The sequence below is a fragment of the Limanda limanda genome, chromosome 20, assembly GCF_963576545.1.
Source record: "Limanda limanda chromosome 20, fLimLim1.1, whole genome shotgun sequence".
In the NCBI taxonomy this organism is placed as follows: Eukaryota; Metazoa; Chordata; class Actinopteri; order Pleuronectiformes; family Pleuronectidae; genus Limanda; species Limanda limanda.
The window spans coordinates 6,686,933-6,700,088 of NC_083655.1; the positions used below are offsets into that span (position 1 = coordinate 6,686,933).

Consider the following 13,156-nt stretch of genomic DNA (forward strand, 5'->3'; position numbering starts at 1 on the left):
ATGATGGCCCTGCAGAGGGCGCTATTGCACCATAAATATAACCCCTACCTCTCGTTCAGCTGCTTGTCTTCCGTCGTTGGCTTATGTTGAAGATTGACTTTCATGATTTTTACAACTACCAGGAAGTTAAATATAAATAACGCATGGACATTTTGTATATTTTATCACTATATATAAATACGCTGTTTTCTGTAATAATCCATATCTACATCCTATACCTAATACGCTCGAACACAGGATGCGTTGTCACCTAGCAACAGGAGAGCGCAAGCGTAACCACCGCTCAAACCAGAGCTGGTGAAAAGAACTTGAAAGGACGAAACAAACACATAAAACATGGCTTCCACTTCTGATGGAGCCGATCAACATGTTCATAATTCTGGTATTTTACGCAGATATCACAAGCTGAGACTTTACACTTCAGCCCGAGTCCACAGGCTGCTCCAGGCTGCTCTTTCTCTCCCTCCCCAGTTCCTCCCTCTCCTGTCTCACAAAAGATATGCACTGGGTCTTGAGTAAATAAACCAGCCCCGAGCACATTCCTCCACAAAGACACACACACACACAGACACACACTCTTCTTCTGTCAGTGCACAGTGACCTCTGAGCCAACTGCAATTATTAGCACTACAACAGTCGAGCTTTGAGTCAGAGCCGATTGGCTTCTGTTCGAGTTCTGACAAACCCACTCTGAGTCATTCAAAGCCCCAGAGAGAAACATTTTTCATGTAATTTTCGATTTTTGTAGCAAATATGAAAGATAATTTCGAGCCACCGGTTTGCCTCGGCTTCTCTACAGAGCTCAGGTTCTGTTCGGCACCTGTAAGAGTTGCAGTATCAGCATTTATAAAAGCCCATGGGAATGTCCCGACGGGAGGGGCAGAGAGATAATATGAAGAAAGAGGAGGAAGAGTGGATGACTCCTGGAGGAGGGTGTTGTTCCACCCTTACCTGGTCTGTAAAGGTGAAGCATACCTACCACACGGAGGAGAAAAAACACACCTTGGTTTGCGGTGGAAAAAAGATTTCTTCATATCTTTTCCGTCATTTTTTCCCCCAGCACTTTACCACTGTGCTGTGTTATCAGTGACATTAGTAGGTTAAAAATGATGCACACAGTGAGTTGTATGATGGGTGAGTGTACACAACAAGCAGCCACTGTGGTTTCCTTTATTGTGTGAAGCAGGTTGAAAATGTGATCAGGCACATGTGCACACACACACACACAAACACACAAACTTCATATTTCCAGTTAGAGTGAGACGATGCAAAGTCACTCAGGCTGAAGGAAAACACCACACAGACACCAGGTGACTGCAGAAGCATTTTCACAACATCAAACTCAACTTTATTGACGAAAATCGGAATAAATCTTTATTTATTTTTTCCTCTTTTCTTTCAACAAAGGGCAAAAAGTTGTTCCCTGTGTCTCCGGTGACAGTATTAAAGTGAAAGTGCACATTCTGCTGACAGAGTTACAGTGAAACTACGAAGCAGCCTCCTGGAATCAGCCTCATGCGCAAAAAAACATCTCTCAAATATGCAAACAGATTAATTTATTAATAATGTCTCATTCATGTTACACACACATGGTCATGGTAAAAAGCTAACAGGTTAGCAAGGTGAGTTTCAAGTTAAAGAAAAATTTGGGCCGAGGGGTAAAGCTTTTATCGTTCACTTGTGAAACTGTTCAAGTGAGAAGAGCAGAAATGATTTGGAAGTCCATGTGTACGGCGTCTCCTGAAATATCCAGCTCAACAGGCAAAAAAAAAGATTATATCTATATCGAGCACAAACGCAGCCTTGTGCATGTGGCGGAGGTAAAAGTACAATTCAATTATTGTAGGAAACAAAAAGCACAAATCGCAGCAAAGCTGGTCCCCTCCCCTGTGATGGTGGAACAAATACAAATATACAAACACTGAACGTCTCTTGTGCCTCCACCTGCAGCTAAAGCCGGAATGAGAAAAGTGTTCTTGCAGGAATGAGACGCAGGAAGACAGAGAGAGGAGAGACCGACCCGTCGGTAGCAAACACCGTCACTCGGCCAGTTTTGTTTTTTTCCAGGTGTGAAAACGGAGTGTCGATCAAATCTCGTGGCGTGATATTTAATTGTTATCCAGTCTTAGGATCTGCTCCTTACCATTAACTGTAAGAGATTTTAACTGGCCATCTTCCTCCACCTCCACTCGCTCTTGGCCGTTCTCCACAATCCTGCACCAGAACAATAAAGAAATACATTTAGAGAGCAAAGATTCCGGCTGATGCGGATGCTGCCGAGTTAGAAATGTACGTTACCGTTTTGTTGTAATTCTTCTGCCGTTGATGAACTTTGTGGAGGTCGACACTGATTTGAAATTACCCATCCCTCCTCCCCCGCCGCCGCCGCCAAAGGACGAAGAGGAGAAGGAGGTGACGCCTCCTCCGCCCATTTCTCCAAACGAACTAAAACCTGTATAAGACCAAAAAAAAAAACAGTATTAAAATATGAAAGCATCGTAAATTCTCAAGTCTAAGATATCTCTCTCTAAAGGTCAGAGATATTTGTCGGGATGGACTCACCTGTTTCAAACGCTGGGAAGCCGTGCCCGAAAGCTGGGAAGCCCCCAAAAGCAAAGAGGGGGCCGCCCATCCTGGTGTGACCCGTTCCCCCCTGGCGACTGCAGTTGCCTCTGTAGAAATCAAAAGGCTCTTCGGCTGTAAAACACAATCGTAGATAATGAGTTAGTGATTTGTGCATGAGAAACATTTTTAACCCTCGAACACAGCACTGATGTATCATCACTTTAAAGATGTAAAGTATGGTGAACTTATTAGCTCTGTGTGTAAAGTGCGTATTAACACACAGAGCAGAGGCAGAGCAACATATTTTTTGTTCTTCGTTTGGACTGTTTCTGACGACCTGATGAATTTAAGTCCAATGCTTTCTCTGTAGCTTCTATTTGTGTATTTTTAGTCTCCACCGGCTCCTCAGGGAAACATCGGTCTCTTTTAGCTGCTGAATGTTCCTCTCTGTTTACCAGCAAGTGGCTAAGTCCATCCGTCTGCTGTGGGGTGCTGAGCAGGCAGTGGACCATGTGTAGGTTTTAAAGCTTTTCGCTGAAAATAGCTGCTGCGACCGAAGCAAGGCTTGTGAGAGTGAACAGATGTAGTGAAGAGGCAGCACAGGAAACCTAAACAATGAGCTGACAGACACTTAAACACTCAACACTTCAAGACCTGACAAGAGTTGGGGGGATGACTCACTCTCAACTTGTGAGAACTTTCTCATTTAACAGGTTTTTAATCCACTGTTGAAATAATATGGATTATAGCAGCTTTAAGGTTGATTCTAGTTTCCAAAAGATTTAAAGCAACACTGTGTGTCTTTTACTGAGCAACAGCGCCACCTGCAGCCACACAAGGTGCTTGATTCTGTTGGGTTCCGTGTCCAAACGATTAAGGGTTTAATGTAGAGAAAAAACAAAGCCTATCAATGTGAAGACTGTGTGGACCCACTCACTGAACTGAAACACAACTAAAGGCTGGATATTACCTATAATTCCTGGCCTTTTTGAACCAGAAGACCTGTTGTGACAAATCCAAACAAATCCATCTAGAATTCTTCATATTCTAAAAGTTTCCTCACTGAATATTGGAGATAAACGCAGGTTTTGAATACACTTCTTAGTCTTTTTAAATGATCTACAGCAAGAACAGGCTCCCAAAGCTGCTACTATAAGGTACAAGACATTGCATCGAGTTCCGGTACCTGATACAAAAAACCCTGTAATGGACATCAAGGCACTGGTTTGTAATTTCTTCAACAATCTTAACCTTAAACTGTCTAAGTGCCCGTCACTAATTTTCCTCCTAAAGCCCGGTGGACATGCTACTAATTGCGTGCTGCCAATCTGGGTCAGCCCAGCAGGCTACGACTGGATCACTGGCACCGCTCGCTGAGAGAAGACTCTCCCCTCAACCTTGAATGTACAGAGCTTTCTCAGACAGAAAGCTTAAAATAAAAGTATCCCCTGACCACTGGTGTAACTGCATTACTGTCCATTTACCTAGACGACTTTAGACAAGCCAGTGGAGCTCTAAGGAAGCTGCCTGCGAGACGGCAGACATCAGAGAAGGAGAGAGGAATGAAAGCACTGAAAACATCTAAATTCTGCTTCCATTCCATCTCTGTTCAGTAAGAGGAGGTTTAGAAGAAGAGCTGAGCTGTTCTCAAAGGGAGAGCACAGCCACTCTATTGCTTGTGTGTACTCTGACATAACTTTTAAAGGCCTGTCAAGCGCAAAGACTGAGATTAATCCAGAGAAGAATGTGCCACGCCTGCACGGCACCGCAGAGGGCGTATCAGCTCAGGGCAAATTAAAACGACAGTAGGTTTTCAGGATGTATTCGAAAGCTGAGGAAAACGTTAATGACTTCATAACTACAACTAAATTGAATGGGTTCTTTTTCGCCTCGTGTCCCATCGTTCTGACAAGTTGAAATTTGTTTTTGTGTCTTCCAGTTGACAAACAAACCAAACAACAGGTTATTAGAGAAGCTGCCCAGGGAGACATGGTGGAAGCATTTTGTCAATTTCCACAGTATGTGTGCGACCCGATAGCTGAATGGTCTGGGCGTTTACCAAATGGGTATTCATGCCCCAAGCAATAGGACTCCCAGCTGGTCGGATCGCCCCCCCTCCCCTCTGCCCCCTTCATTTCCTGTCTCTCTTCTTCTTTCACTATCTTGTGAAAAGGCAAAAAATATACCTTCAAATGTATAAAAGTTGATCTGCTGATACGTACTTCTTCAAATGTTCATTTGAGATAAAGTGTGTGGGCTGTACTTGGCAGACGACTGGTTCCGTCTCATCGTGTGAATCTGTATTTGTCTCCACCCCCTCCCCCCCCCCCCCAGTCTGCTGGATGCGCTCCGTGGCTGAGTGACAGATCCACAAGACCAGCTGCTGCTCCCTGTGACGAGCTGCAGGACACTCGGGACCGGAGACTGGACAAGAACTGAATCCTGCCATTTCAACCAACGTCCCAAAAACATAATATGGTTCTTTAAGGGAAACAAATACTTAAACATACACTTGAGATAAACTTGCTCAAGATGGATGTTCTGCCAGAGTCATAACTGAACATAATCAAGGTTTTTCGCTCAGTCAAAATAGATCTTGAACTTTACTCTCCTGTGCGACAGCGCAGACAGCTTTATGGTTTGGCTTTTTTTAAACGGTCTCTGTTTACCGAGATGAGTAAACAGCAACAGCTGCCACTTTCACTTTATCTTATCCATGGAAATAAGAACAGTAGTGCTTGTCATTGTCTACACTTTATACAAACATAAAACGGCTGGGATGATGACGACTGCGTTCTTTGGAAGTTCTTATTTGTAAGCAGCTCTAATAACTTATAATATTCGTTTTTCCAGGATTTTTGTTGCACGGATATTGTTTGGGAGCTGTAATCATATCATGTTTTACGCACTCAGAGCACACGGCACACACACTTGGCATTATTACATCTGCTTTTGTTTTAATACGGAAGCTATTTTTGAAAGCATTCCAGTTGAGTGATGTAGACGTTCACATCCATCCACTGGCTGTGTCTGAGCTCCATATTTAGAGCTACGCCGGGTGAAATACACATGCCTTCCAATCAGCCCCCTGTTGAACCCAGACAACCAACGGCCGGCGCTAAAACTCCTGTTGCTCTCGAATCCTTAATTCAACGATCCACATTTCTGACACAATCAGCTGTTGCACGACAAGACGATGACATTACAACTAATGGGACGCCACTGGTCAAGAGCAGAACCAACGCTCTCTCTTTACAATATCGCCCCTGTCCATTTGTTTGTTTGATTTTTCACAAGATTAACCAAATCTAGAGAACAGTGTTAAACAAAACTTGGACCAGGAAAGAACCCAATAAATTTCGGCTCTCATCCAAACAAAGTTGCAGCTGCAGGACTTTTTCTTTATCACTTTCTTTACATTGTGAGATTTTTATGACAACTTGGATGATTTCGCAGGGAAAATTCATGGATTTCCATGAAGAAAATCAGGCATGTTAAGGGGCTGAAATGTGTGTAATTCGGTGCAGCTTGACTGAAATAACAGGACCTGTTGTGCTCTACTGAGTGTCAGTCTAGACATGTATTTAACCATCGTCTTGTCATTTGTCTATTGTAACCAGATGGCACCTTTCAACGACTGAAAAAACATTCTGTTTTCATGCTGCTGCTTTTGAACTGATTGTAAGGGTGAGGTCAAATAAGAGCCTTTTTAAAAAGCAGGAGTAAATTAAGAGTTTAAATCCTGGTAATGAGATGATGATACATAATGAAGTTGACATTAGTTGACATCCAGCAGAGATACTCCAGCGTGTGACATTTAATGGTAGATAACCCCCCGTGGGGAACAGTACTTAGTGTATTGGATTTGGACATGCACTTTGCAGCACTGTGAGAGATTAGCACCAGGATTTACAGAAGGTTTTCTAGGTACCGATGCTCCATCTTTCAAATTTCCACAGAGCAGGAGCTGCTAGCTTCGTGTTAGAAGGAAAAATAACTATACCAGAATATATACATACATAAAACTGAGGCGAACAGGATGTACTACTCTCTCTGTCTCTCTTGAGCCTTCCCAGGCCATCCATGTATATCTTTGACCAGATAAAATTATCAAGTTAATAATAGCCATTGCATACTCCACACTCTTAGGACACTATTCACTCCCTCGCTCCTCCTGCTCTGTGAAAAACAAGAAATCTCACCAGTGCCTCAGCAGAAATGAAACGGACTTACCAAACAAATCTGCAAAAGGATCTCTGCCACCAAAGAATTCCCTGAAAACGTCCTCAGGATTACGGAATGTGAAGCTGCAACCGTCATAGTGATTGTAATGACCTCCTTGAAAACAAAAAACAATAACAGAGCTCATGAACAAGGGATTAAAAGACAGGATTACAAACACTGCTATCATTACAGGCTATCAAAATATCAATACAAAACCAGGCTGTGCCATATATGAATGAATAAATGATCATATGTGGCCATGTCCTTATAAGAAATACCAACTTAAATCAAACATCCGCCACCAACATAAATATTTATCATTTACTTTAAAAGTCATCTCCTTACCTCCTCCTCCTCCTCTTCCTCCTCCTCCTCCTCCTGAAAGGCCGTCTTTGCCGTATCTGTCATAAATACTCCTCTTACTTTCTGTTGAGGGAAGAGAAGGACTGATGAGATTGAAAGACACACAAATACACACAATAAAATTCCTCTTCTGTTGTCTTATCTACCTTATTTATTTGTCTTTACCCAGCAAATAAAGTGTTGACGTCAAAATAAGAGCCCCACGCAACATTTCAATTTCAACACATCAGAAAAAGTTCAGCAGTTATACATTACATTCAAAAGAGGCATAATAATATAGTTTATTAATTTACCAGCTCAGCTCTATGCCGTGACCATTTCAAATTGGGCAAAGCTGCTGTTGAGCAGTAAACTATCAGCAGCAACTAAAGACACATCTCCACACTAAACTGATAATCGTCTCAGGCATCAGGTGACAAACAGAGGGTGACATTGAGTAGTTTAAAAGCTGAAACTTCCTGCATCTTGTGACTGAGTGTGTGGTGCTTAGCGACGACGGACAAAATGTGACAAGCTTCTGCTCTGTTCTCAGACATTTACTACTATATTTACAGGGTTATTATCACCCACTGGAGATACAAATAATCGTTTTTCTTGTTTTCAACTTTTACAAGATCGTTTAGTACCAACATAAATGTGTCTTTTTCCACTGAATACTGAAACCTGGCATGCTCTGGTAAATGGCTTTAGATGCCTGAGGGATGAGTCCTGAAGGTGACTCAGTAAGAGATTGTTGCTAACCCAGCTGTAACCTAAAACCCATAGCTTAACAATTGGACGAAGACCAGTTTGTTCCACGAAGTCTAGTCTAGTGGTTCATTTTAATGAGTTTTAAAAAAGGAACCGAAACATGAAGGACCAATCACGTTTTCAGAAGACACGTACAAACACACATACGATGTTCGGATCGGTTTACAAAATTTCAGTGAAAAACAACCCCAGCTAAAATTGGAGAGTTACTGTTGACTTCAGGCCAAGACTTAATTTGCCAAGTCAAAACTGTGTTGACTTTTTCCACATCACATCCATCAAATGCATCTTCTTTCTTATTCAGCAGCTTGAATTTATTCTGTGAGCTTTTCAAACTACACAATGCTGCCGTTTAGCCACAAAAATACAAAACCATCAGCCCCTGACACACTCACAGACTGAACTACAACGTGACAAACAGAACGTAAAACTAAACCCACAACACCAGATGTATAAAATGAAGGAGACGTTCACATTCCAGAATAAACACTCCTGACACTGAGCAGTCTAAATACATACAGTACCTGCAGTTTGTGACAGGCTGTGTGGTACTTAACTGACACTAGTAAAAATGTAACATGCTTCTTTTTCAAACCTGCATTTCAAAACCAGACATTATACAGAAATGTACCTGTTTGTTTAAAAATCTAATTCAAGATCAATTTATAACTTATCAGCAGAACTGAGTAACTGAACCTCAAATATTGTTTTGTTCAATCAAAAATTGTCCTTCATATAGTGCTGGGCAATAAATTAAAACAATAATAATAGCAATAAAAAGCTCAATATACATAAATTCTATACAAATGCATTGTGCTAAAAGAAGGGCTTAATATGAACAGTAAGTCTTGAATGAGTTTAACAAACTGTTCTAGGATCAACTTCCATATCTGAGGTGTCAAACACAATATGTGTCATTTTGAAAAAGATTATTTCAAATAGAGCTCGAACTGTCACATCAGTACAAGCAGTAAAAAAAAAAGATCTTACCATCTGAGAGAACTTCATACGCCTCTGACAGCTCTTTGAATTGTCTCTCTGCTTCCTCCTTGTTGTCTGGGTTCTTGTCTGGATGCCACTTCAATGCCAATTTTCTGTAACTGGAGCAGAAATACAGTACTGCATAAATACAAGCAGATATAAAACATAGAGCCAAATTAATTGTGTTTCCTATATAGATATAGCAATGAAAAACAAGTCTTAGTTCAAATGATAGATAGATGCAAAGTGTAGGGATGTCAGAAATTCATATCCACATGTGGTTAACATGACCACACAGACACACAGTGTTCTTTCTTCCCACCCAAGCTGAAATAACAAAGACAGTCTGAACTCTATTGACGTACAATGTGGGCCTTGCTCAGCAGCTTACGCTGCATCAGCTGTTTCTGAGCCCAGCAGTGGCCCCAGCAGCAGAAACACAGATGCTGTGGACGCGACCCACGACTGAAAGTCAAAGTGCCAGCGAAAAAAAGGCTTCACAATCCAGAAAATGAGGGTTATGGATCTACGGTGAATAGTCTTTGTAGTCCATGTCTGTGTTGTAATCTGTGATTGTATCCAAAGCTTGGTCACTGGTCAACCTGACAGACTGAGCTGGGAATTGTATAACATTTAAGTTTCTGTGGTCTTTATAGTCTGAAGCCTTTATTCAAAAGTAAGAGCAACATCACCCTCTATGTTTGCCTGTAATCTGAATAATCATCGCTGATCTCAGTATTAACGCTTGCTCAACCGACTGTAACCTTCAACCTATAGCATTAAATCAATAAACTTAACTAAGAGCCTGCACTTAGGAACAGTGGTGCCTAGAGCTAAACATTGGGATGCGAACATGGCCATAAATGATACAAGATTATTGAGGCAATTAGCGATAATGATATTTGAGTGTTGAAAATAAAAATATTGCTTAAATATTTATATTTAAATAGACACCTTAATTCATTTGTCAAAGCAAAAGTGTCAGTGGGAAATCTGTGAGGAAATTGAATTAACTGGAACTGGCCTGTTTCGTGGTTTGACTGTGAGTGGCGGGTGAGAGTAGATGGAAGGTATTTGACAGCAGCAAGGTTACAGGAACAAGAGTGGAAACTTTCTTCATTGCACTCTCTCTGCTCTTGCTCTCTCTCCCTCTCTCTCTCTCTCTCCCCGTGTGTCAGTTTATACAGCCGGAGGTGGTTATAATTAAACTATTACACCACTCTGAGTGGGCATGTTCAACAACACCGGGGGGAACAATTGGGGGCAGAAAACACTCAGGGGCACTTACGCTTTTTTGATTTCGTCTTGCGTTGCATTTCTCCGGACTCCTAACATGTCGTAGTATTCCGCCATGGCTCTGTCTGTGTGCGTTTGTGGGTGCTGTCTCGTGTGAAGATTCACAAAGTCGCCTCTGTGGAGAGAAAGTTGAGTTCTGTTAAGACATGTTAGCCTGAGGAGATAACGCCCGACAAACTTCAACTGAGCGTAGCCATGTGTGACGGGAACGATATCTTCCCTCCACAGCAGAGGGCTAAATCTGTTAAGGGGAGGGAGGGGGCCGTGGCATTAAACAGGGTGGCAATACCCAACAATGTAATCAACTGCACTGAAATAGAGATAGATGCAGGGGGGGAGGACAGCTAAGCTAATACAAGCCCAGTAAAATTACATAATAAGTAGGTGATCATCCCTTAGCCTAAGGCTGAAAGAGAGGAAATGTGAATCCTGTTTCTCTTTTCAATTTCAGATATCACTATAAAAGATCGAGAAGTACTTTTTTTAAATGATGCAATGCTCAAGTTATGAAACCCAGTCTCTTGAAAACAAGACAGAACAAGTCCAATGAAATGGAAATAACAGGAGTTATTCAAGTTGTCGTGCTTTCAAACCAGTTAAAGTTAAAATATCTCCCGAACACTGCTCCTAGCTGACTTGATTTATAGTAAAAACAGCTGCCAACATATTGAATCTAAATCTAGTGACAGGTACAAATAAGTATCAAACAAATAAAAGCGTTGTTGGATACGGACGAGTTTTAAACCCCAAAATATCTTCTTTGTAGCCACCGTGTCTTTCTCTAAAACCTAATGAACTCAGAAGCAGATCCCATTGTTTATAGCCAACTATTTTTTTTTTTTAATGTTTTTTGTTGATCTGTTTGATGAATTACAAAATACTTTTATAACTAAATCTGCCTGTGTTTTAATTGTAAATAGCATTTTGAGGTGTGTGAGAAGCCATAGCAACGGTTACTGAGGAGGTTTGGGGCTTAGAGAACGATCAATAGAAGCCATTCATCGAAATTACCTTCAAGTTAAAATAAATTTAACCCGTTTTACATTAATACATCAACATACACTTATACATCTGTAGCAAATCATGGTCAATAAGAAGCTAAATTGGATCTTCTTTATGAAAAAAATAAAAGCCAATAATTTACAAGACATAATCGATCTCAGCTTTGATTTAATAGCTGATTTTACAGTTTAACTAAGTGTGTTTTAACTTATTTCACCAGGTCCTGCCAGTTTGTTTGTACAACTCAACACATATTTTTCTATCGTTGACAGGCAAAATAATACATAAGACTGCAACTGGCCGCATAAAACAATGACGAACTGCCAAGCAAACCTAGAGGCGAGGGTTAAGAGGGACCTGAGCAATTACACAAAATGTATAAACAAACCAGTGAAGACTACTTACACTGGGAGTCCACTGTGTCCTGTTTGTTTGCTATTTTTAACCTGTGGCCTTTGCAGTTAGATTGTGTTTGTGTGTTGTGAGCATGTGGGGGGCTGGGGGTGTTGCAAGAGACTCCTGGTTGGGACAGGGCAGTGAACTCGTGACAGTCTTCGCCTTCAACACTTCATTGTCCACGCCCTCATTTTGTGTTCAATTTCGCTGATTCCAAAAACTATTACAGAGTCTCTCTCTCTCTCTCTCTCTCTCTCTCTCTCTCTCTCTTTATGTGCAGTACTTCCTCTTATAAACCACAGCCTAAATATAGAGAGATGTTACCCACAAAGTTATCATTGTCCTCTGGGACTTTCTGAAAACCAAGTCCAATATCTTGACTCATCATATTAAATGTACCTTCTTTTATCCCCCTCACATCAGCCTTTATTAACCGCAGCAGTCGGGATTAGATGGACACCAGAGCCTGCTGGAGATGTGGTTACTCCTGGTTCTGTGCAGTGTGTGTATATGTATGTATGTATGCATGTACTGTACGTGCAGATTTATGCCTTATGGCAGCGTGACACAGCTAACCCCCAATCTGATGTATTTCTGCTGTGCTCGGCGTGAACCAGGCCACAGAGTGAGAAGCAGATATGGGTCAGTCAATCCCATGATGCCTCGCTGAACCAGAGGTGACGGCTATACTTGTGGTCAGCTCACAAAACTAAGCAATTGTGATTGTTTCCATTTCCCTAAAAGTAGCACGGTTAAAAGTGAATTTAAAGACAAAACTAATTAGAGCACACCAAGAGAGAAACGGTTTTTATCATTATTTTGATCAATGGATTTGTGCTGTGCAGCAATCCCTGACCAGTCTAAAGCTAAATGACTTCATTCATTTTATAAGCAAATTGACGGTGGGAACATCTGTTCCAATAAGCTTCAGCCCATTTAGTGGTTTTCCCAGATCTATTGTTAAGAGGAAGTTACTGTAATTACTCATCTTTTACTGTAATTTTACTGTTATTTTTCTAAAACTGGAAGAAATTAACATGTCAATTAATCAGATAATTTTAAACCATTACTTGCAGAAGTAGAATATTTAGGCTTTTTCATGAGTAAAGTTGTTTTTTTTGTCTTGAAACTGAGCACCAGTAAGGAGCAGTATCTGAGCAGTGTGTCGAACTATGGTATTGAAGCAACAGCTGATTCACAGAGCAATTCTCTGAATGTACTAGTCGACCTTTAATCTGACCCTAGCGTAAGATACAAGCTCCCAACTAATGAATCTCGACCGCCTGTATAAGCAGCCAAGATGAAACCTCTCTTCAGGTCACATGGTTTTATTCTCCGGTCAGTGATGAGGTGAAGACCTCACTGATGAGCTCCTGCTCTATTGTTTAACAGGAGTCAGCTAAGGGGCCATGGATTTTAAGTAAAGGATCTCACACCCAGCACCTCACCCTGTGACAGGTGAACTGAGCATGAATCTCTATGTGGATACCTCAGGGCGTTTTTTAGAGAGGCAACATCTTCCAGCTGGCTTTGAAACAAAGGATTCCCAGGAGCCCGATATGACTCCAAAAATCAATGG

The 13,156-nt window shown here is 41.4% G+C and overlaps 1 protein-coding gene across 1 annotated transcript; it reads right to left on the reverse strand.

Annotated features, from left to right (window-relative positions):
* Positions 1–1,397: 1,397 nt before the first annotated feature.
* dnajb6b (DnaJ heat shock protein family (Hsp40) member B6b) lies at positions 1,398–10,287 on the reverse strand. Its single transcript, XM_061093872.1, has 7 exons — positions 10,172–10,287; positions 8,893–9,002; positions 7,135–7,215; positions 6,799–6,900; positions 2,563–2,697; positions 2,299–2,452; positions 1,398–2,214 (listed from the first exon to the last, which is right to left on the reverse strand). The coding sequence occupies exons 1-7, from the start codon at positions 10,234–10,236 to the stop codon at positions 2,109–2,111; spliced, it is 753 nt and encodes a 250-aa protein (XP_060949855.1). The 5' UTR covers positions 10,237–10,287; the 3' UTR covers positions 1,398–2,108.
* Positions 10,288–13,156: the final 2,869 nt, after the last annotated feature.

Excerpts from the sequence above, each read along its gene's own strand:
- dnajb6b (XM_061093872.1), bottom strand. The coding sequence starts at position 10,236 with ATGGCGGAATACTACGACATGTTAGGAGTCCGGAGAAATGCAACGCAA. Across the intron at positions 7,216-8,892 it reads GTATGAAGTTCTCTCAGATG|AAAGTAAGAGGAGTATTTAT; the intron begins GTAAGATCTTTT and ends TTCCCTCAACAG. Across the intron at positions 2,698-6,798 it reads TCCTTTTGCAGATTTGTTTG|CCGAAGAGCCTTTTGATTTC; the intron begins GTAAGTCCGTTT and ends TGTGTTTTACAG.